At 40.5% G+C, this 25373-nt stretch overlaps 1 protein-coding gene across 3 annotated transcripts in view; it reads right to left on the bottom strand.

Moving 5' to 3' along the window:
- Positions 1–25373, bottom strand: part of robo1 (roundabout, axon guidance receptor, homolog 1 (Drosophila)) — a 277150-nt gene that overhangs the window by 5779 nt on the left and 245998 nt on the right. For 2 of the 3 annotated variants that reach the window (XM_037677598.1, XM_037677596.1), the window contains 17 exons: positions 24394–24475; positions 24052–24220; positions 23801–23967; positions 23595–23716; positions 20497–20728; positions 19542–19663; positions 17907–18078; positions 14522–14722; positions 11978–12004; positions 8990–9032; positions 7268–7422; positions 5039–5416; positions 4244–4360; positions 2621–2765; positions 2183–2413; positions 1557–2053; positions 1304–1465 (listed from right to left, as the gene is read on the bottom strand). In XM_037677598.1, coding sequence (XP_037533526.1) covers positions 1304–1465; positions 1557–2053; positions 2183–2413; positions 2621–2765; positions 4244–4360; positions 5039–5416; positions 7268–7422; positions 8990–9032; positions 11978–12004; positions 14522–14722; positions 17907–18078; positions 19542–19663; positions 20497–20728; positions 23595–23716; positions 23801–23967; positions 24052–24220; positions 24394–24475 — 3022 coding nt within the window. The remainder of the gene's footprint in view (positions 1–1303; positions 1466–1556; positions 2054–2182; positions 2414–2620; positions 2766–4243; positions 4361–5038; positions 5417–7267; positions 7423–8989; positions 9033–11977; positions 12005–14521; positions 14723–17906; positions 18079–19541; positions 19664–20496; positions 20729–23594; positions 23717–23800; positions 23968–24051; positions 24221–24393; positions 24476–25373) is intronic. The other variant, XM_037677597.1, reaches the window with a different exon arrangement.

Genomic DNA, 25373 nt, shown 5'->3' with positions numbered 1-25373 from the left:
TCTCTCTCAGGTTTCGTCTTCTACCCAGAATGTAGTCGACCTGCGTACTCTGTCCTCCACTCTTACAGGTCACGCTATGTTCCTCCCTCTTTTGGAAACAAGTGTTGACTACAGCCATTTCCATTATCTTGGTAAAATCCTTCACCATCTATCCTTCCTGGTTTCTTTCCATGACACCAAACCTACCCATCACTTCCTCATCCCCTCTGTTTCCTTCATCAACATGTCCATTCCAGATTGCTCCAATCACCACTCTCTCCTCCCTGGGAATACTCCCTATCACTTCATCCAGATCCTTCCAAAATGTATATTTCTCCTCCCCATCACATCCAACCTGTGGCGCATAATCACTGACAATGTTTAGCATAAGACCTTCTTCTACCTTCAGACACATGACCCTATCTGAGACTCTTTTCACCTCTACTAGATTCTTTGTCAACTCATTATTCAGGACCAAGTTTAATGAAAAGAAAAACAAGTTGTTTTTTTTTTCTTCTGACTGCTTCTATCTGCAGTGGTTTCCACAGTGAGTGAACTCACATGAACAATTAGGCAAATTGTTTTACTCTGAATACCCTTCCCGAAGAAACCTGGGCTTGAACCTTTAGTTTAAGGATTACAAGACTGCAGCACTGACCACTGAGCTACCACAGCCACCTTAATAAAAACGGTGAGCAAAAGTTTATTGTAGATTTTACAGTTTCATTAGCTATGGATCGTCTGTCCATCCATCCATTTTCTTGACCTGCTTTTTCTTTTCTGGGTCATAGGGGACCTGGTGCCTATCTCCAATGGTCATTGTGCAAGAGGCAGGTAGACCCTGGACAGGTTACAAGTCCATCACAGGCCACATAGAGACACATGAGACAAACTACCAATATCCCACCCATACCTTGAGACAATTTTTAAAGTTGCCATTTAACCTATTATGCAAGTTTTTCAACTGTGGGGAAAAAAAAAAAAAAAACAGAGTACCTGGAGAAAACCCAGGTGTCCACAAGGAGAACATGTGAACTTCACATAGATAGGCTGAGAGGTGAACCAGTCACCATTTTGATGTTAGGCAACAGTGCTAACCACTGCCCTGCCGTGCCACCCATGGACCAACTAATTAAGCTAAATAATGCAGGTTGAACATTGAAGGAAATGCAGGAGGATGTGATTTTCTTCTTCTTGATTGTGATTTTATTCTTGTATTAACCTAAGTCTCATTTTACCAATATGCATTATTTTGACAGGGACCAACCTGAGCTCAAAGGAATAATGAAGTAAAACTGTTTGCAGAATCAATGTATTTATGTACCTTCACTGAAGGCTTCACGTCTCTGGTTCCCTGGATGACCCGCAGGATGCTGTTTTTGCTTTTTAGGAGGTCTCCTGTGTATAGCTGCCATACTCATATTACTGTCTGTAGACACTGGGCTGCCAGGACGGTGGCCTGACTGGTTTATTTGGTATTTTCGAGCTGAGAAAAGAAAAAAAGAATATCAATTTTGTTTTCCCCCATTCTTTCTATTTCTTGCTGCAACCTTGCCTGTAGAAGTTGTAGTCTTTACCTTGAGCTCCTCCTACTTCAGGGCCCTGTGAACTGGGATACTTTGCCACCCTAATGCCTGAGTACTCTGCAGCTGCGGCAACTGCTTGAGCAAAATCAGCGTCCGTGAAGAAGGACCCATCCGATGAGCTGACTGCGCTTGACCTCCCTGAAGAGACATTATCTTCCTCAGAAGCTGACCCCCACCCATTGATCATGGAGCCGGTCACTGAGCTCTCCAGGTCACCCATGCTGGACGCAGGTGTCTGTTCAAGTCCTCGTAGCAGCAACCTTCGTGCATGCATCTGTGGGTGGTGAGAGTGTGTGTGTGGGTGGGTGTGGTGGTAGTGCATCTTGGACATCTCTGCATCCGTTTCATCACCATCCTCCTCCTCTTCCTCCAATATGTCCTCTTCCTCCATACCATCCGTGTCCAAGGCCAGTGGGCTGCTGATGTACCCATATGTGTGTGAGGGAGAAAGGGGCCTCGGAGGGGGTGGAGGACTCATACCATGGCGCCTTCAAAAAATGAAAAAGTTTTTTTTTTTTTTTTGGGGGGGGTGGGGTCAAAAACATTGGATGATGCTTTGAAAGTAGATACACTTCCTAAAGTGTTAGAAACCTGCTTAACGCTATGCAGATGTGTACCTGTGTTCATGGCTGTCCGATGCATCCTGGAGCATCGGTTGCATCTCCTCCTGGGGTGATGGGGTGAGAGTAGCTGTCGACTGGTGACTGTAAGATACAGCTGCGGGGGAAGAGGCTGCCCCACGGACAGGAGGAGTGGGCCCCCTCTCCATCTCCTCTTCCTCCTCCAGCTCATGAGGCTGCAGGTACATGTGAGAGGGGGGCATGGTGCACTGCATGTCTGGATCGCAGCTGCCAGCAGACGAAAACAAGCCTTGTTAGCTGCACATCATTCAATGAAAACATTGACATCAACATTTGACATGAACCAAGCTCTAAGAAACAGAAAACTCCTGAAGCAAATACATGGAATGAATGCAGGAAACATGAGAAAATATTCAAGAGTTGACTGATATTTAAATAAATTGTGTGCATCCCTGTCAAGCTGTCTGTGTTTACCTTTCTTCCATGGAGAGCGAGTACTCCTCTGTGTTCCGACTTTGCGCTGGGTTTGCAGGAGGAGGGGGTAGAAGATCAGCCCAATTCATTGTACTTTGTTTGGGTAATTTGGGTGTGCGCACTCCCTTCTTATGACACTGACTCCCTGTTCAGAAAACAAATAAAATAAAATAAAACTCAGTCAGTCACAGCACACCTTCAAAAGAAAAACATAAATTGTGAATGCTGCAGAAGCCACAAGTTGACAAGATAGCAATTGGCAGCAGATAAAATTAACATTTACAAGACTGACTGAGAGGGGTAAAACATTGAGTGTGTGATGGTGGTGGTGGTGGTGGGGGGGGCAATGGCACACAACATTCACCTTTGTCAGTATACACATCCCACTAATAAAGAAAAAAAATAGTAAGTACTAGAGAAGGCAGCCGTTTTTCAAGGGTCTAAGTCGGTATCGAGAAAAAAGGTAAGAATAAAAGTTCAATTAATGCCACACTATTAAAGTTGTGAACCAATGGGCTGTGATGTGCAGCAAGCACTAAAGGCCTCTGCTTAATGACTTAAACTTCAAATGTAATATCAAAATGGATACATGGCATTAAGGTGGCAGTGTTGCATGCCGTCTGCTGTGCGTGATCATTTGTCCTTGTCCACAGACAGACACGGAGGCCCTGATATAATTAGGCTACTTTACAAAAGGATCTAGAAAAAGCCAGTTAACAGAATTAGTGCCGAATAACTCTGGGTAAACAAACACAATGAAGGAATAAAGAGCAGATAAAGTAATAATATACTGTAATATATTCAAACTATGACTACTTTTTTTTGTCCTTGGGCAATAGTGCATGAAGAAAACAAAACAAGAAGGAACTTCTCGGCGCACTCCTCCTGCCTATGTTTAGAAATAATGTGACCACTTGTGCTATTTAACACAGTAATTGTCCCCATTTGTGGGATTCATTTCTAAAACTGACATGAAAATTAATTAGAATAAGCACTTACAGCAGATATGATTAATGCTGCTGTAATGATTTATTGCCTTTTGAGGAAAAGGGAGCTGAAAAAATGCACATGGTGTTTTATGATAGCATAAGTACAACAATGGGAGAGGTGGCGCAGAGGTCAGAGAAGGTGGGCCTGTGATCGGAACATCGTCGGCTCAAATCCCGGTACAGACAACATCAAAACGTGGTTGGGATAGGTGAAACACCCACACCTGGCTACACACTCATTTGCCCCACTCTGGGCCCTTGAGCAAGACCCTTAACCCCCACCATCTGCTCCTCCAGGTGCCCTAGATAGCAGCTCTCTGCTCCACACAGAGGGCTGTGGTAGCTCAGTGAGCTGTGGTTGCGTCAGGAAGGGCATCTGGCGTAAAAATAATATGCCAAGTCTTCGTGTGACTTAGTTCGCTGTGGCGACCCCCGACGAAGGGAACAGCCGAAAGAAAAAGAAGAAGAAGAAAACGTACAACAAAAAAGGTGTGGAAATACCTAAACTGAAGTAATAAATTATTCCTAATTAAATCCCAAAAGCACTTCAAGTTATAATCTTTGGATATGTTGATGATTATGACCTCTGGTAACCCATCCTGGAGCCACTTATTTCTTCAAAGCTTCATCTTACCCGAGGTACTGCTGCTGCCTCGGTCAGAGCTGTTGTATGAGCCTCCGGTGTGGGTGTCATGAGTCTGGTTGTAGGGGATCGTTGCTGGCATGGGACTGTCACCTCCTCTGTAGCGGTCTGTTGGTGGAAGAGGCCAGTATATGGTTAGTTTATACCCAGACAGAACTGTTCACTTAGAGAGACTCAAGAAAAATGCCAATGATGCCATGAACAAAAAAATATATATAATAATGGCAAACACACATTGGAAATATAAACAATGAAGTAATTATGTTGCATGGAGCCCACCGTTCAAAGGTACTCATGACAACAGACATGCAGCTCATAACACTAAAGTAACTGTTAACACATGCAACAAATATCTCTAAAGCATCACACTAGATGAGATTCATTTAAACAAGACTAACATATTTAGAGTCTTGAATTATTTCTGTCTTTTCTTCACAATATTGACCCAAATAAACACTCAATACCTGCATTCATCATAATACAATATCCAGAATATCGTAAGATGAGAGAATTGCAAGTCCGGCCCAAATTTAAAGACAAACGATGAAAAAGGATTGCATGGATGGCATAAAGAAAAGCAGAAACAAAGAGTGATGATGCCTGTGCTGGATTGAAAAAGACTGAGAGAGGGCCAAAGGGTAAATGAGCATGAGACTCTTGTACAGACGTCCACGGGGTGGCTGAAACAGCCAGAAGAGGAGAAAACAGAGGGGAAAGTCAAGTGGAGGAAGATCATGGCTCGGACTTGACATCTGCAGCCATGGCTGCTGGGTATTCCACACTCACCCTTGTTCAGCTTGTTTTGCTCCATGATGTTGTACTGGAGCTGGGAGCCCATTTCCTGTTTCTGCTGTGGGACTGAGGGGGGCTTCCAACAGTGTTTCTCATTTATTTCCCCTCCAACTCCGAGTCCACCTCCGGTGCCTCTGTCCGAGTTCATGTTGTTGCCCATGATGGAGGACTGGATGAGCTGGGTGGTTGCGTAAGGTGTTGGCTGGCCCCCTGGACCTATGAAGCGTCCATCTTTAAGGTTTGGGCTGTTGAAGGTCTTCATTTCATTGATCTTGTTGGACAGGTCCACATCCCCATAGACTCCTGACTCTGGCACAATGAGGTTGGTCTGCTTGTTATCCATCTGGTTGGTATAATTGGCGATACAGTCGGCTGGAGAACATGAGGAGGGTATTTAGTCAGTCTTTTCTACTGATGATCAGCTTAGCAGCAGTAAGCCAGCTTGATTTCAAACAATCTGATTTACTTTGGAACTTATTTTCACAAAAGATACATTTTCACTTCAAGCTTTTTAACAGTCACTGCCTAGAGTGGTACTTCTTTTATTTCAGTTTCAAGCTTCAGTTTGGTCAACAAAATAATGATCTAGTTTCAAGTGGCTGATGCACGTGGTGTTACACCTCTTTTGCTTCGTCTCACCCATGACTCAGTGTGGGTGTCATCCCTGTTCGTTTCCATCTGACGGTGGAAGCATCTTCACTCATTGAGAAGGACTGAGAGACATGTCTGTATCAAAGACATGGAATGAGGCATGCAGTAAAAGCACAGCTTCCCTGACAGATCCAATTTTCCCTGGCTCATAAAATATTCAAATCCTCCAGCAGATCTGAGAGCCAGCCTTGCTGTAAATACCAAAGACGGCCATAGGTACACGCTGCTCGTGCCACGCGCCTCACATTTCAGCTGCATGGAACAAATCAACACTTCAAAGGGCCATGTGTGAAAGCGCCCCTATGGCTGAGATAAAGGGACATTAACTCTGATTTCTTTGCTCTGTCACCTAGTCAGTGATCCTCTTAATGTTAAGAGTTTAGTTTTGGCACACACACAAAGCATGCGTCTGGCAAGCTCCTTAGTGTCATACAGCGGGGTTTCATGCAAGGAGAGTGAGGGCTGCTTTCAGCCAGTTATTCTCTGTTAAACATCTTATACGTTCAAACTCTGAGGAGTAATTAGCATGAAGGAAAACTAAACTTGAGTATAAAGTCTGCAAAATGAATTATTAATTCTCACTGGGAGAGGTTTGAAGTCAGGAGAAACTATTGAGTGGCTGGATGGATATTGGGTCGAACAGCTGGTCGGGAATTATGTGGTGCTATTAAACCTGTAGCCCCAAAGTGCATAATTTAGAACATAAAGCATTTTATCGCAGTCCAAGTTTCCATGGATGGGGTCTTTGGTCATGCTTGAAATCTATTAACAGTAAGTCATGTCATCCGTACTGAAGTTTTTGGCTGCGCATTAAATGGTGTATGGTATAGAACCAATATACAAGAACTTGAAGCTAAACAAGTCTCTATGTGGAAAACTGTACTTTTGCTGAATAAACCAAAATACCCCCTGTATTGCATTATACGTGTCCTCTTTTATCCCTACATTTAGCACATTCACATTGTGTACCCATTCCTCCTTCGTGTGGTTCAAAATAAACTTATTCTTCATCACTCCTCTCTCACTGCTGATCCAGGTGCACTCGTCTCTCTCTCTCTCTCCACCATTCTCTCTCTTTCTCTCTCCCTGATTCTGGCCATCGTCTGCTGTCCAGCTTTGACCCCCCTTCGCCCGCTGCACATTTCTTAAACAACTGAGCACTTAGGGAAAATTACATTACCGGATATAACAACTGTATGGAAATCAGCAGAGCAATCTGATTAGCAACAGAGTAGAGCTATAAGCCCTGCTCAGCGTACTCCTTTTATTTCCTGCCTAAAACAGCTCTACTTTAACCTCAGATAAATCAAACAGGCAAACACACAGCCACTCTTCTACAGCTTCTTCTTTTTTTTTTTCTCTTGTGGAGACCTACAGAAAGGAGAGATGCACACAACAACTCTCTTGAGAGCTAACCTAGATATCAGATTTTACTTCCTCTTTCACTGCAGATTCCCCTAGCTCCCACATTTCTTATCACTATAGTTATTTTGTCAAGGGCTGCATCATTGCTTCTGAGAAGAGTGTTTTTTTTTCTGGTTGTAGGACTGATGTGGTGGGACATACGTATACCTGGTCGACTGTATGTTGCCAGGTTGCTGTCACTGTTGCCGTTGCCTGCAGTGCAGCAGTTGATGCTGCAGTCGTTGTGGTTGGAGCAGGAGTTGGGCCATGTGTCAGCCAGCCAGGGCTGAGTGGCTGATTCTCCCATGTTTAGCAAACCGGGCCTGTGAACACGCAAAAAAGAGAAAAAACAGATGTTTAACAATAGTGACAAACTAAGCCAATGCCACAACGGCATTTATCTGAATGAACTAAAACACCCACAGAAACATAGTATTTGAAAAAGAAGATTATGTGCAGTTTATTTATTCAGCTGAGAAGAGGGAAACTACAAATCCGGCTTAAGTACTTTTTTTTTTTGCCTTTTGGCCAAACATGCAACCAGGGAGCACATTAGAAAAAAAAAAGATATCCCAGTTAAATAGGTTGTGTGTGCTTGACTTGCCCAGAGCCGACGACACTTGCTCTGAACTCTTGTGAGCATTAGCGATCCGCTCGGATTAGAGAGCCAGATCAAATTCACTCCCCATGTTGCGAAATGCACATCCTGAACAGTCAGTGAACCACAAGTACTCTCTGAGAAGATTCCACAGTGTCACATAGTATCTCTTTTATTTGAAAAGTTGGTTTTAGGCTGAACAGAAAAGAAGAATAAACTCTCATCCTTCCATGTCCGGGTTTCTGGTTCTTCAGCTTGTATCACACAGTGAACCCAAGATCTCTTGTTTAACAGGATTTTACTGTAGAGCCTGACCTTTGGACAAACACGGAATGCAGAACGCGAACACAGTATATTGTTGATGAGACAAATCAATCTAGCATACAAATATGAAGTCAGTCTCATCTGGTGGGGCTGTATTGTAGTTAAATCTGCACAGAAAGACCCTCAGACTGCACACCCCAGCAGTGAATTAGCGTTGAATAACATTTCCTCATTCCATCCTAAATGACTCATTCTTGGATTCATTTTGGGTAATGAACACATTTGTCTTGTAGAGCCAAACACAGCCTCACAATAGCTCCTCCATCACTCCAGTCGTTGTATGTTGATATTGAACGGCCATTGTTTTTGTGCAGAGCCGACACAGCCTCGCTGCAAACGGGATTCAATCACACAACAGGGATAATATAGCAAATATGAATTTACTGTTGAAGCTAACTATTCATTAACGGATGGAGGACACACATACACTTATGGAGCAGCATTAAGTACATTCTGTTCTCTAAGCAGACGGAGGATAATTGTTTTTTCTCTTTTTTGTTGTCAGTGTTTTCCATTTGCCAGCTATATGATGACATGCCAAAGGCCATCCAGAGGGTAAACAAAGGAGTTTTGGCATGTCTGTGCAATCTCACTGTATATGTACAATGCACTATTACACAGTCAAAAGAGGGAATCATTTGCTGTGTGTGTGTGTGTGCATCCCCATTGTTATTTTATGATGATGCTATGGCACAGCCGTGTGGTTGGATGTGACTCTTCTTCACCATGCAAAATGGGATGGGCTCCTAGCCGCCTGCATGGCTCTTTGTTCATCTAGTAATATGCCACACTTTATACACCCACTAATGTCTTCTCTGGTGTGTGCTACCTCAGAAAGGCCCAGCTTGCCCCCTAGTGTTATGGACAGAAAAGTGCATGTTCCCAACCCTTTCCGTTTGTCTAAAAGGATTATAGCCATTGTTTTAAATATAAATATTACACTAAAATAAAAGAAAAATAACATTTACCTTCCAGCACTGCTGACACCTTCTCCACCCCTCTGATATGCCACTGAAAAGAGAAAAAGCAATAAGCTTCCACGCAATAAAAATAAAATAAAATAAAAATCCACATTTTGCCATTTGTCATATTAGGACAAAAGCAAACAAATTATATATGTATATACAAATACATGTCAGTTTTATGAGAAGTCATGGAATGGTTCAGGTGAAAATGTGTGGCGCAATGTCTCTGTCATCCATAGAGCAACAGGAGCAGGAGGAGAACGCTAAAGAGGCTTATAAAGAACAAAGATGCGGACCTCTTTGGTTTTCTGGCTCGGGTTCAGCGTGTTTGAAGCTCTGCATGCCGCAAGTTCGACTCTTTCAAGGAACTCTAAGCTGTTGGTGTGCGAAAAGGAGATAAACTTCCAACTTTAATTACAATCTGTTCCCAGAGAGGAGAGTAGGTGGAAGAGTACAAGGTTTGGCCTTAACCCCCACCCCCTCCCCCCAGCTCCTTTTTAAAATCACCACAACACAAGATCAAAGTTCATACTCAATAATCCAGGTATAAAATCCAACAAATTCAAGTCATGTCGTTTGGACAGCTTCCTTGTTTTTTGTTGTTGTTGCTGAAATGTTTCGTCCTCCATCCAAAGGACTTCATCAGTCAGAGGAGCCACAACAAACTCAGTCCCACAAACAGCACACTCACATAGTGGGACAACCAGTTTGCTGGTGATAAGATGGTTTCTGGAGCCCACCCTCTCCCCCTGTCAACTCCTCTGAGGCAGGCAGCCATAGCCAAAATGGTTCAAAACATCAAAGTCCATGCTCAATAATCCAGGTAGAAAATCCAACAAAATTAAGTCAGGTCATACGAACTGTTTCTGGGCTCATATCACCAGCAAACTGGTCGGTCCATTATGTGAGTGCGCTGCTTGTGGGACTGAGTTTGTTGTGGTTTCTCAGACTGATGAAGTCCTTTGGATGAAAGATGAAACGTTTCAATGACAAAATAAATAAACTGTCCAGATGAGCTGACTTAAATTTGTTGGACCATGACACAAGGTTTCCATGAAGTTAAAGGATAAATTATGTCTTCCTCAACTGAAAGTCACACAAGAAACAAATTTCACCTTAAAGATTTAAAACAGATTTTGAAACAAGCTAGCATTATTGAAACGATCTTCCCTTCTCAAGGTAAACAGAACCACCACAAGTAACTACTGATACAAATCCCTCCCAGACAGGATCAAACAACGTGGAGCTTTGTGCCTTTAAGTTTTCCTCCTCCATTCACAGCCTTGACACATCTCCAACGGACAAATCATTTCTGATGGATTTAAGTCCACGAATAAAGAAGGAAGAGAAGGTCACAGATAGGAACTCGCATGGACAGAAAGCTTTTATCCGTTTTACACCACGTCACTTTGATTCACGGACAACCTTTTTACCTCCACTGTGTGTGTAAATGCTGTTAGTGGTGTGTCAGTCCTAAAATTCCCATCTGAGGTTGCCAGCAGCCCTTTGATCAAGTTACTACGAGTTTTAAGAACCTCTTAGAAGCGAAACCTCTTTCTTCTGTGCCAAGTTCTGACACGGCCTAAACCTTCAGTAGGACATTTGTTTCCAGGTAACTGTTCAACTAATTGTTTTCTTTTATCAGCTAACATCGTGCTCCTTCATTGACTTTACTGCAATCAGTGAGTCTTTATTGAATCTACAGATGCTTAGATACTATCAAGTATTTTAGAGCTCTAGCTGAAGGACCAGTGAAGCAGTAAATGGGCTTATTCTGGAGTACAAATTACTGAATAATAAATAAATAAAAAAACTAGAGAAATTGCATTTCCTGTGAAAATGCAATGTGAATGCTTACTGCAGAAGAATTTGCTGAAAACCAGCTGAAATTAAAGTTTAAAAACATGCTGAAGTGTAGCTGAAATGGATGAACAAGCCTAAATTAATAGAAGAACGCAGAAAGAGCTGAAATGAGCATAAAACAGCTAAATAAGTCCTGAAATAGCAGAAAAAGCTGAAACTAGCATAATTAATCTGAAAGAAGTACAACAATCTGAAATTGCCTAAAAGGAATTAATTAGGGTGAAAGTAGCTGAAATTACCACAAAACACTTGAATTTATCTGAACAGCCAAAATTAGCTACAAAAAGCTAAAAAAAGTAGCTAAAATGTAGAACAAGCTTAAATTAGCAGAAGGAAGCAGAAATAACACATTTGCACAATTAAGCTGAGTACAAAAAAGTGGAAGTACTCTGAAAAAAGCTGAAGTGAGCAAAAAAAAACAACAAAAAACCTGAAAAGTAGCTAAACAAAGCAGAAAGATGCTTAAGTTACCAGAAGGAAGTAGAGAGAGCAAATTTATGCTCAATTAGGCTGGAAAAAAGTTTAAATGAGTGCAAAAAAATGTGGAATTAGCTGAAAAAGCTACAATTAGCATAAAATTGCTAAACAGTAGCTGAAATAGCAGAGAAAGCTGAAACTTAAGCTGAAAAGAGCATAACAAGCTAAAATTAGAAGAAACAAGTTAGAAGAAGCACAAAAATGCTATAGTTAGCTGAAAGAATCTAAAAGGAGCACAAAACCAGATGAAAAAAACCCAGCTGAAATTAGCTGAAAGTAGCTGAAAAAAGCTGAAAGAAGCTGAACAGAACAAAATGTGAAAGGAGCAGTAAAAGGTTGTAAACAGATCTAAAGTTTTGAAGGATGTAAAATTAACTCATTTAATTTTCTATGTGAAAAATAAAATGGCAGAAAAAGGCTAAATATTTCAAAAAGCTAAAGTTGCACCAATACCAAAAGTCATAGCAGGGTTGTCCTAAAAGAGCTGAACGTTTTGATTTATGATTTGTTGAAATAGCACACAAAATGTGGAACGACAAAGATGCTAAAAGACGTACAGAAGAAAAAACTGGTCATAATTGTGTGAATGCTTCATAAACATTCACACAATTAATCACATATGTTGTGTGATGGGAAAAAAAAGTTGCTTACCTGTTGGTGTGAAGGTAAACGATGGCACTGTGGAAAACAAAAAAGACATGCATTTTGTGCATCACTTTTGACATGATATAAAACTAAACTTTTTAAGGTAGCACGCACTCTTACAGCGTCTTCAAGGCTGCATTTACACACTTCTTGTAGCCCCCAGTTGGATCTCTTGAGGGGAAATTTATGTTAAACCAGCTGCTCTTTCTGATCCTGGCTTAAACTGTCAGAGGCCTGCTGTTTGTGGACCACATGGGACACATATACTATTTCTGACATTCACATCAGTGACCTTACAGTTTCATCTTTTACACTTTAGCCTGTACATGTTGTTGCTGTTTTTTGGCTGTTCCCGTCTTTGGGGGTTGTCACAGCAAGCAAATGAATGATTATGCACTTGCTTTACACCAAATGCCCTTCATGATGTAACCTTGTTTTAAACCTGCAAACCCTACTTTTGCATATACATTTTTAAAAATAAAATATTAATCTAGACTATTTCTTTCAGGCCAGTGACTGGTGTGGCATAATTTTGTCTTTCTTTCATTCTTTAAAAAAAGACGCAAATGCTGCAGTAAAACTGCTGCTGATGCAATGGATAGTCATCAACCCACTACTTTCACTTCAGCCTGAAACTTTATCTGTGAGAAAACTTTAGGAGATAAATGCTGCTCATGAGACATTTTTATTTCTAAAAATAATTTATTCATGACGTACCTATGCCAATAAATAAGATCCAATCATCGTATCATGTTTGAATCTCTTCTCTTGATGCTCAAACAAGTCTGAAGGCTTTTATCACTTTGAGAAATGTCTTTGAAGAGGAGACATTAGCTACACAAAACAGTCTAAAAAAACATAAATGTGATCAAAATATGCAAATCAGAGACTTTTTTTGTGAAACAGGGCTGTTTCATCACTTGATTTTTTTTTCTTGTCTAGATTAACTTGCACAGGAGGTGCACGTTTAAGTTTTATTTAGCTTATTTTTCAAGAACATTCCACTTAATCCTATTCTAATGACTTCTGTTGCATTACTTAAATTTTGCTTTGCAGACTAATACAGATTACTTTTGATCCCGGCAGAAGTACCATGAGGTTTCAGCCATTGCCTTTGTTGTTACTAAAAACAGAAGCTATTTGAATCTTTCTGAAGTTGAAAGGAAAATACATCATATTTTGGGTGTTAGCTGTTACAAATAACACCAGCATACAGTAGACACACAAGCCCCGATGCAACCTCTTTCACCTTGACAGCAGAATGTTGATTCATGTGGTTGCAATTATACTCTTTGAAAACATTCTTGGTTACTAGATCTAACAAAGACTGTGGCCTTTTTGTGGTCTGGGTGCACACAGAGGAGGAGGATGAGGGGTGCACGCCTGCCTACTGCTCCCTCAAGAGCTCTTTTTTTTCTTATCTGAGCAAACATCAACATATAGAATCACAGAGGGACAAAGGGTAACCTTATTCTGCATGTCATTCCCCTCTCATGCCTAACCACAGGTCATTACAGCATTCTTTAATACAATACATAAGAAAAACAACAGTTCGAACAATTACAGACAAGTATTTCAAAATCTGCATGGAAGTTTAAGGAGTCTTTGTTGGGGTGTCTCTTGCTTGACATCTTCCATCAGCCGTGGCTGCAGCAGATGCAGGACATGGGTAGCTTGTGTTTTCTGTTCGGCAGCCGCGGATTAACAGCTAAATCAGTCCATTGTGCGTCGAGAATGAAAGGTGGATCTCCTCTAACCCTGGCAGTCAGTGCTAAACCTGAGCCAAGGAACGAGAATGGAGCAGGTAGTGCTCAGAGCAGCAGCTGCACAGCCCAAGGCCACACATTAGCCCAGCTAACACTTAAATGAGACTTAGCGAGTAAGGTTGATGGCTGCTTTTTATACTTATAGCTGTTGTAGACAGAGGTTGGGCATGTCACTTTAGCCTAAGTCAGGTAAAGAGCCATTGTGTTACCGTCTGGCTACTTCTCTGGGCTTGACATGCATCCTAAACACATTTGAACCATCTTAGACATTCAAAGCATACAGTGATCAGCAGGAATCTGTTGCTAAATGTCCAACTCCTTCATATCTCAAGGCCTTTCTCTAAAGAAACGAGGAAACTTTACGCATGTGAAAATGTCAGCTTGTCCTTGATAACCAAGGATTGTGGCAAAACATTCAGTTTTTCCCTGCACAGTCTAAAGGGAGTAGAGATAGGAACTGTTGGACATCAACATGTACTTGACTGAAAACACCCTCCACACCCTCACAGAACGAGCAAGACAAGACTGAAATAAAAGACGCTTTCACGTTGCACTCTCAGCAGGAGCTCCCATTGCTTCTTAAAAAGAGTACGTTAGATGTTACATCAGGTGTTCTACAATAAAAATAAAATCAGTCTATGCGGGATGATAAAAAGTGAGTTGGCAGCGTTTGAGATAAATAAAAAAAACTAAAGTACAACACCACATTTAAATATTTAAACGTATACTGTCAGAAAAAAGTGAGAAATGTTCTAAATTGGTTCTTTTGTACTCGTGCTTCTACCTTTGCGTATGCCTGCATAGCTGCTGGACAAGCCATTCCTCTTCTTTCTGTGTCTGTATAACCAGATACTGAAGACCATCAGGATGATCCAACACGCAGCTCCGATTCCAGCTATAAAAGCAGGTTGCTTGACCACGTCGGAAATCTGCTGAGACAAAGGGTTCTCCTGGCTCATGGTGTCGGTCATTCGCCCAGACGAATCTACGTGTGGGAAGAGATTAGAAGAGACGTGAAAAAGAAAATACATAAAAACGTGTTTTTGATCCTGAAACGAGAAGGAAGGTGACCTGCTTTGAAAACAGTGGAAGTAACAGAAAGGACATATTCAGTGGCTGATATTTTAAACTGAGGAGAGGAAACCAGAATAAATACTACTTTAAGATTTTTTCATCTTAGCAGGCGAGTATGAGACTGAATTGGCAAAATGGAGCTGTTTGTATAATTCAGACGGCTTTCATCACAAATCCCAGTCAACAATGGCAGGTGAACAGACAAAAGCAACCAAACAGAGCCTCTGCAACAGAGCAGGCTGATGAAAACAGATAAAAATAAAAAATAAAAACACTGTGAGGCATCATTTACACCAAGCAATGCTGGTTTCCTAAACGTACAAATAAATCCAGAGAGATTACCCTCAAATACAGACACCACAATAATTAGCAAACTGAAAAGCCGAGGCGTGAATGCCTTGAAGCTGCCTTTGCCGTGAAATGCACTGTGCAGATGTTGTCTGTGCAGCTGCTTATAGCAACATGCTCTTGATCTGGTTCTCTCATCTGTCTACGCTTCTCCCTCATGCCTCATACATGAAAGACTTCTCTGACTTGCTCCACCCTCTGCCATTTTGGATTTTTTAATGTCCTTGTTACGTTGTCTTTTTTTCTCAAGTCTTTCAAGTTGTAGCTATTCTTCTCTGTCATACCTCAAAACCACAACATTTCTCCTAAAGAAGCCAGCTCTCTATGGCAAGCCATTTTAACATAAATTCGGATTCACCACACTTACATACCAGATATCTGAAATTGATTTATGACTAGACATATTAGTTATTTAAGATCTTTAATTATATTTTGACTAGTCAACATACTAATGTCTGATTTACTATTAAAATGTATGGAGGCTTCAATTCAAGATATCTTAAAATGAATTTTGACTAGTCAGAAGTACAGTTCTAGATATCTCTAAGTTAATTTTGACTTGTCATTATTTGCGTTCAAGATATCTTGCTTTTAATTTTGACTAGTCATAATTACAATTAAATATATCTCAAATTACATCATTATTCAAGATATCTTAAATGTATATTTAGATATCACATATAAGGATTTAGCACAAATTAAATTGCAGATATCTTGACAGCAAATAACGACTAGGCAAAACTAATTTAGAGATATCTAGAACTGTACTTACGACAAGTCAAGATTCTTTTTTTAAGATATCTCCAAATGAATTCAAGATATCTTGAATATTTTTTCATGTAGATGGCTTTTATATTTAAGATATCTTGAATTAACATTTTGACAAGTCAGAATGATGTTGAAGAAATCTATAATAATTATTTTGACTAGTCAAAATGTCACAGATTTACGTAGCATTTTGGCGGAACAATCATAAGGAATTTTAGCCTTATTGTCCGCATTGTCAAGCTAGTCCAACACAAACGCTCGAGTTTTAATACGACTGTTAGCGCGGCAGCTCGTGTTCGACATGAATAAAAAAAAAACATGTATGATTTATTGTTTGCAACAAGAAGATTTTTCTGACGTCAAGTTCTGCAGGCAACTGTTTGAACAGCTAAGTGGCAGCTGGGGGGGGGGGGGGCTATGCGTAATTTCTTAATTCAAGATATCTAAAAATTTCATTTTGACTAGTCATAATTACGTTTGAGACATCTTGAATTGTAATTACGGATGTTTGACCCTTCAAATGATGAATCAGGTGACATCATATCAGATATCTTGAATTACATTTGACTAGTCAAAATTCCTTTTAAGTAATCTTGAACTGTTATTCTGACTAGTCAGAATGTAAAGACACATATCTTAAATTAGTAATCTGGATAGTCAAAATGTAGTTGTTATTAGTCAATACTCATTTTTAAATATCTAGAATGTAACTACAGATACACAAAGTTTGTTTTCTCAGTCATCCAGGTATATAACAACAAAAAAGGTTGAATCATGTCATCTGGACTTCGTTTTTTTTGTTAAAAAAGAAACGTTTCGCCCCTCATCCAAGAGGCTTCGTCAGTCTGAGGCCTAGCCATCTGGTATTACCCAGAAGCCACCCTGACAACCATTAGTGAAAAGGCCAGACTTCAGAGGTATCTGAGGCAGGCTTGAAACACAAGCCATAAGCTCCCTGCCTTGACCCATTCATGTCTTTTTGTTTTTCTCTCTGCCTGGCCGAGGGATCGGAGCATACCAATGTGACTAAGCAGCCCACGAGGGACCGTACAGGTATCTAGGCTAGGATGACGCATACCAACTCCGAGTGTGACAAATGCATTTGGTTGAAGCGCTGGTCCCCGAGGCGCATTGTTCCGCTCCGATGTTGGAACATGGCAACAATCACCACAGGAACTCTTCAAGTGAGATAAATTGTTTCAGTCACAGGAAATGCTTCTTCATTCCAATCCCAGCCCACTCGATCACACATTTAAAACAGGACGGAGCCGGTTTTTGCTCTCCTCCTCATCCTGCTTTTTGTGGGCTTTCCAATGCAAATGAAGCCAAGCCAGCACACAGATTTTGAAGATTAAAAAACTCAAAAGTATTTGTCCATTTTGGAAACAAAGATGAAAACCTTAGCATGGAGTACAGTAAAGAACCAGGTTTGTTGCAGGAGAGAATTTGTTTGTCACAGCGCTAACATGGTTTTTGTTGTCTGAAGCAAAGCAGCAGCAGACAACATTGTGTCTTTGAATAGAAAATGAGGAAGGGTGCGGCACTCGGCTACACAGCTCTGGCACGCAGGAATTGAATGTACCTGTGCTGATCACAGTACGAGCTATTGTAGCAACAAAAAAAAAAACTGTAAACCCCCTGTTGTCATTCAAAGTCATCACGCTTCTCTGTGGCAAGTTTCATGATGTTTGCATAACAGCAATCAACGGAAATTATAGTTTGAAAGATTGCTGTTGATAATAAAAAGAAAAGCAAGCAGGGGCTTGAACACATCTACTAGAAAGAAGGGAATTACATAAATGTCTGTTTACTTGGCAGAAGGTCGTTATAATGAAAGCTTTTTTATCTGAGATGGACAGGTTAATGCTATAATTATTTGTGAAGTTATTAGGCTTCATTCATTTGGAAGGACTAGCTGTGAACAATGTTTTCAGTAAGAACGGGGAGACTGAATGAATAAAACGGTTGTTTCTACTCACCGAGCTGAAAGTAGGTGATTTCACTCTTGACCCCAGGACCAGCACTGGTGCTGGCTGCTACCTCCACGCTGTAGCGGATGCCAGGGATCAGACTTGGTATCAGCATGGATAACGTAGAGCCACCAACTGTTCGGTTAATGTGATACCTGCTCTCATTCCCCAAGCACCAAATCTGACATAACAGACAAGCGTAAAGAGTAAAGTGAAGCCGTTTCTGTGACAACATTTGCTTTAGATGCTGTCATCATTTTAGCATGCACTGGGTATTGTGTTACATAGTAAGAAAACATTCTTAATGTGACTTTGTTGAAATGACCACCTTTAACACCAGGCAGTTTATCTGAGGTAGCCATAACAAGTCTGAGTAGCCTCAAAGCAATGGAAAACAAATAAGGATTGGCATATACCACCCATAACTTAATTCCAAAGCAAACTAAGAGCTGTCACTTGCAGAAAAGGGGTGTTCTTATAAGCATACTCAAACCAGGGTCACACATTTAAGAATGCATTCAGCTCAGCACAAGGCCTGAAGACTTCCATTAAAGCAGCGTCTGACATTCTGCTTTCTTCACCCTTCACCTGGTTCCACCACTTAATTGTGTTAAAAAACTCACATTCCTTGCTGTGTATTAAATATACATTTGTATGTGTGTGTGCACATGTGTATGTGTGTGTATGTGCTATGGAACCACAGACTTTGTACTTTCTGTCTGTCACAGGAGTGGTAAAACCACTTGTTACTGGGTTCAATCTCAAAACTGGATTTAAAAACCATGAAATTACTCTAAAGTTTATCACCAGAAAACATTTACCTGGAAAATTAACAGGATAAACTTTCTCACAGGCTCTGCTATATTTCCCATTCCACTGCTCACATAGTCTCTATGATTTAAAATAACTCTCTTATTAAAATAGAGGATTAAGTTTTCAAGAGGACATTATTGTCCACTGTGATTCCATAAAGACCAGCTTGTATCACTGTTATCACATAATGGGGTAGGGTTGAAGCCTTAGAGACATGCTATAGAAGGGAGAACATAGTATCACACTTCAGAACACTAAAAATACATTTTATTTGGCAAAGACATTTCCCTTCATTGTTAGTCCGTTATTTCTTTACAAATTGTTCTACACTAATCACTTCCTGCATTTACAGGAATGGCCATAACACAGTCATTGGTTTTCAGAATCTTGATATGAGTCATTTTTTAAATTTCTTTAGCAGCACATAAAACACATATCTGGAGTAACAGAAACTCAACCATATTTGATTTATAGTTACAATCAAATAACTAAATGCAAACAGACAACAATGTATAGATTCAGGGCAACCGTCTGAAAGAAGCTGTGTGAATTTGCCATTTCCACAAGATGGCAATGTTTTCCAACTGTTCCCACTAGCTTCCTGGAATGACTTCTTTCTGTGTGTCTGAGTCTCAGCACACATAAGAGTAGAACCAATGGGTACACAAAGGTACGCCTCAACTAGGAATTCATTACCTTTCCATGTCTGTGCATTGTCTGTTTCTCTTTTGTCTGCTCAGTCTTCAACCATGTTTGTGTTTCTGTTATGTTAGAACTGAACAAATCCCTGTGCTCAGACCTGAAAGGACTGCTTCCTGTATTTTTTGTTACCTTGTACTCCTGGACCACCCCATTCTGCTCCTCTTCTGGAGGGGGTTGCCAGGAGACGACGATGGCAGTCCCATTGTCCCCACTCTCTGTCACTGTAACCTTACGAGGAGGGGCACTGGGGGCTGGTAGGGTTAGACAAAGAAAAACCAAAACACGTTTGTGCACGATACATTTTTTTGTATTTTCAAAGTGGAATTTAGCTGTCAGGGTTTACCTTTGTGTGAGACTAAGACCGATGTGAGAACAAATGACTAATCAAGAAAATTATAATGCTTTCATTTGAAAATGGAGGTAGCACGGAAGTGCTTTTGTAGGTATATGAAAGCAAATAACTCGTAACTCTAAACAGAAAGGAAGGTATTAAAATGGAGTACATGGTTGTGCGTGGATGGGAATGTGTGGTCAAATGGTAATGTAACAAAAAAAAAAAGAGTTTAATAAAATACATGTGCTAATGAGATAAACAAGTGAATTTATACCTCTAAAAACAATTATTAACAAGAGTCGGTACAAAGGCAGGGAAAGCGGGAAAGAATCAAAACCCTCCTACACATGTGACACACACAAACACATACACGCTCTTGTAAACACTCAACACTCACGCTTCTCTTGAACTGTTGTCAGCAAATTAAAATTTGCAGTTGGGTTTTAACCAAACCTCAAGGGACTGCAACAACCACACCCTATGAACAATTAGTACAACACATGCACTGGGGTGTTCTGTATGGCTTTCTATATGCAGGCGTGCTTTGAGTACACCACATTTCAACATGATATAACCCCACCACCACCCTGCCTTCACTGCCAGCCATGAACAGCTGTTATATGGTTTTACACACGCAAGCTGTGCAGATAAAATAATGCTTTTGCACACATAAAAATATGCATGCACACATGGAAGCACCAAAGAGCACTCGCATCCAGACATCCAGGTTCATTCACCCACAAACCCCACCTTCGTCTAGCGTCTTGCCAATTTTAACATCGCTGTCTGTTCCCTGGAACTCGTTGAAGAAAGGGCGGACTTTGAAGTCATACGTGACGCCCTTCCGAAGCTGCGTCACAATAGTGGTGTCCTCTCCAGGGGTCCGCACCTCAAACACAGCCCACTCACTCCTCTGTTGCCCCTCTGGTGAGGGCCTGTACATCACCTTGTAGCCCTGGATGTACTGTGATTGTTGCTCCACCTAGTGAATGGCACAGGAGCGCAAAGAAAGAAGGAGTCAGTGCGAGTTAATCGTGCATTTTACAATTCACGGTTAAAAAGGATGCAAAATAAGTTATTTAGTGTAGCATCCCAAGGCAAATAAAGATTTGGGTGGCTGACACACCAGACATTGGATGGAATGGGGTGCTAATACATCACATCACCCATCTGTTTATCCATCCACATTTACATCTTTCCCTTTGACTCTGAATCTATGCGCCATTTGGAACAGCAGTGATTTGTGCAAACCACACTATGAGGTCATTGGCCAAAGGTTCCTCCAAGTCTGGAGCTGGTTAAATAGGGCCCATACTCCCAGAACAGTCTGTCTCATCCTGTCCTGCTCTCCAATGACTGCTGAAGTCAGGACAGAGGAATCAGGGAATTGTGGATATTTACAGGGAGTACAAAATTTTGACACTACACTAAGTTAAACTGCATTTGATCTAGCAAACAAGAAATGTGGAAGGGATAAGGAATTAATGTTGTTTTATTGGTGAGTTTAATCAATGAATAATTAATGTTGCTGTGCGAGGCAGCATTTTTTGTATGAAAATAACTGCTAACCAATTCTTTAATATCCCTACAAATCTCTTTGGAAGGCAAGCAGCACAGGCTTGTAAAGATTTTAGTGATTTCTTTATTCTTTCGCCATAAAATTTGCTGCCAGGTCAGGTGGTCTTCATTAGCTAGAAAACTGCAACCATTAACCACAAAACAAAGGACAATGTCAAACCAAGAAAAACCACATTGGGAATAAATTTAACGCCATAAAATGAGAAAACGGTGCCACTTTACTAAAATGTCAGTTCCCGCTCGTGTCATGTGCTTTTCTGGAACATTCCAGTAAGACACAGTAACTGGGAAGTAATGTTTTAAATCAGTTTTGACATGTCAGTATCCTTTCCACATTTCCACATCCCCCATTTATCACTCACTGTGGCACTTCATAATACCTGGGAATGTAGGGGGTGGCCTTTTAACAAAAGGGAGCACTGAAAATGTTTTACCCTTCAGTGATTCATCCTACAGACAACTACTATGGGAGCTGTAGAAAAATGATCTTTAGTATTCTAACATGTACGTTATTCAAAACAATTATAGGAGAGCATTAGTACCTCATGTTTAGTTTGCAGCATAGAAATAACCACTATGAGCTCCCATATGTACTTCACCACCTCGGTTTAACATCTGTAAGCCATTTCCACCTAAGAGCATGAGCAGGACGTTTTTTTTTTTTTTTCCCCATCTCAGTTGTATTGTTTTAAAAGTCATCAAATGTTTTCAATCTGTGAGGGCCCAGACTCCCATTCCATGTTGTATTGTACTCAATGGCAGCCTGAAGTAAGTCAGGCTCTGAAGTCTACCTCTAAAGCTACATTCATACTGCAGGTCTTAATGCTCAGTTCCAACTTTTTTTTTGCTCAGATCTACTTTGTTTAAGTTGTCCTTCACATTGTCAGTAATAATAAATGCGACCTCTATTATACTCGCACATATATCAAATTCAAGAGCCGCGGGCCAAATCTGGTCCCACAAGATGATAATGTACATGTAAAATATTGTATGTCTTTTAATTGATTTCTTTAAAAAAAATGATAAATACATTATTTAGTATAGACTTCTTTTACCAGCTGGCTAAATTTGAAGCCAGAAAGAAGGGTGGATCATTATGTCATTATTGATACTGATATGGAAAGAGTAACAGAACATCAAGTGAGACAGATCAAACTCTTGTTCATGAACTTCCAACCAAGAGAAGATATCAGGTATCAGACTCGAGTTAATGTATCATCTGAAAGTGGCCCGTGCCTCGGAAAAAGTTTTAAAAATTTGTCTCCTTTTGGTAACTGAGTTGGACACACCTAGAGTGAATCGTTTACAGTTCTGAGGCAACCCGCATACGCAGAAGAAAACACGGCGTCACACTAAATACGGATGCTACATATGTTAGCATGGGTGATTCTGAAGTTGTGCAATCAGAAACAAATAAATTATCTGACATGCATGTTTACATTTCATCTTGCCTCTTGATGGCTCCTCCAGCACAGCATTGCATTTTTGGAGTGGGAGCAAAGTACTTAATGCAAACACAAACTAAAGTATCAGTCTCGACATGTTAGCATCAATACGGTCTGACAATAACATTAGCATGTTGCCATAGATTCTCAGTCATCCAGGACATGGGGAATTAAAAGAACAAAGATGAAGCAACTGAACTTTTGTTCTATAGCTAAAGATGTTTGTTCCAAGATTTAAACTGCAAGAGATTGGTGTCATTATTATCAATACTTGGATCGATCCGTTTACCCCTCACTGATGTAAGAGTCAGATGAAACGCGACACGATGACTCGGACTGCAGCTGTTTGAAAAATATCAAATATGCGTCTGATTCAATACCACATATGAAAAAGACCTGGGTCAGATTGGAAACAATCAGATTTGTCACATTCAGGCTGTCATGAAAAATTCTGATATGGGTTGCATAGGGGCAAAAAAAAAATCAGATTCGGGCCTCATTTGCCTTCAGTGTGAATGTAGCTCAGTCTTGTGGAAAAAAGTTGCAGATTCTTTTTGTTTGTTCGCTTTTGGCAAAACAAAAACTTCAGGCATATTTTAAATGGGCGCTTGGAACACTGTCAAAATGTTTTTTTTATTGTGTCCAACCATTGCAGGGTGTTTGATTGTTAACATATTTGAATATTTTAGTGGTTTGACAGTTTGACAATAAGCATTTTACTTTGAAGCTGCTCTGCCCAAATCCCAAATCTATCCATATGCCAAATGCTTTATGGAAACCAGCTAATAATAAGGCATTCCAGGGGCAAACAAATATCATACTCACTGTCCACTGCACCCTGACAGATGAGGATGAAAGAATGGTGGGGTTATGTAGATGGATGACCACCTCTCCCAGTTCTCTTTGGACCTGCCGGTGGTCCACACCTTGACTGGTGGGAGGGATATCTGTATAAAACAACACAACGATGAAAAAAGTGAAGAAGCTTCTACTAAATAATGCATATGCATGAGTAAAAAGGCAGTTCTCACCTTGTGTCTTCACAGCATCAGAGACAGGACTGGGATCACTAAGTCCATAGGCATTGGCTGCACGCACTAAGAAGAGGTAGACTGCACTGGGCTTGAGGCCCTTCAGTACAAATGACTCAGTTTTCACATGCTCTGCCAAGGTCTGCCAGCTGCTCCCTGATGCATGACTGCAAACAACACAACAAAAATAAATTAACTGAAACAAAATTTGACTAAGACCAATAATTGGTCTATTAGCTGATTTGATTTACCTGAAGGCCTCAATGATATATGAGGTGGGAGTGGCTCCAGAATTAAGGTTGGGTTTCCAGGACAGCGTGATGGAGGTACGGGTCACATCTGTAACCTCAGGTTTCAAAGGAGCGCTGGGGATTAGGTTCGGGTCAGTGGGCCTGTTGGGTTGGACTGGGGCTCCAAATTCTATGTGCAAAAAAGAAAATAAAAACGCATGAGAAATATCTGTATCTCTCACGTTACCAGATATTTTATTGGTTCAAATAAATACTATTAAAACAAAACACCATTTAAAACAAATAAAACTGATTTTTTGAACAAAACTCTGACTACTGAGCTTTACATTAAACTAGTTTTACCTTGGACTTCTAAAAAGGCTTTCCACGAGGCCTCTCCACTGGGAGTGGAGGCGATGCAGGTGTAGGTGCCTCTATCTCCAAGCTGAAGGAGGAGGTTGGGAAGAGATTTGATTAAAAATAAATTTGTGTCCAACTGTTTCCCTCCAGTAACCTCTAAATCTCTTCCTCCAACTATCACGTATTTAAACAGAGTCTATCGCCGGCAGCTGTCACTGCCTTGTATTCTCTGTACTACCTCTGTTCTAGCAAATCCAGGGGAAAGCAGATGGAAGGGCCAAATGGCAAACCAGTTCAGTTAAATGGGAAAATAAATGTTCACAACATCATGCACTAATTAAATATATTTTCTTTCTCTTTAATCCCTTTGGATCTGGAAAATGTAGAAGCAACTATTCTACGTAACAAAAATCGTCAGCTGTTTCGAATGTTATCAGCCCATTAAATGGCCGTTATCAGTTGTTATCATCCCCATAGGTTTCATTCAGACTGTCCCTCCTGTACCTCCTAGTAGGTTTAAAGGTAAGTTCTTATCGCTGATCATATGCAGCTTTGTGCGCATGTGAAAGCGGAAGTTGTTTATTGTTAGCTGTATTAAAAACCGTTATTTACAATTTACCTACTACTTTTAAGCTGGAAAGGAAATATTTACTTCAAATGAATTCCAAATTCAACAGTCATAAGGCTTTAATTCGGTATCTAAAAATAATTTACTTAAGAGAGGATATGAGTTTTTTTTTATTTAAATGAGCGATATTCTGATCAATTCATGTTCAGTACAGCAATATGTAAAGTACTATAATTATGTTCAAATATAACCCTAACCCTAACCTTATAAATATGTGATAACAACCTATTGGGCTCGCTAGGAGGTACAGGAGGAACAGTCTGAAGGAAACCTGTGGGGTTGATAACAACTGATAACATCCAATTAATCGGTGATAACATTCAAATCGGTGAAATCGTAACAAATTGAAAAACAA

This window comes from Nematolebias whitei, chromosome 6 (genome assembly GCF_014905685.2).
Source record: "Nematolebias whitei isolate Nwh7 chromosome 6, NemWhi1, whole genome shotgun sequence".
Taxonomy (NCBI): domain Eukaryota; kingdom Metazoa; phylum Chordata; class Actinopteri; order Cyprinodontiformes; family Rivulidae; genus Nematolebias; species Nematolebias whitei.
Note: the sequence above shows the minus strand (reverse complement) of the source record. Positions and strands in the feature narration are given on the sequence as shown.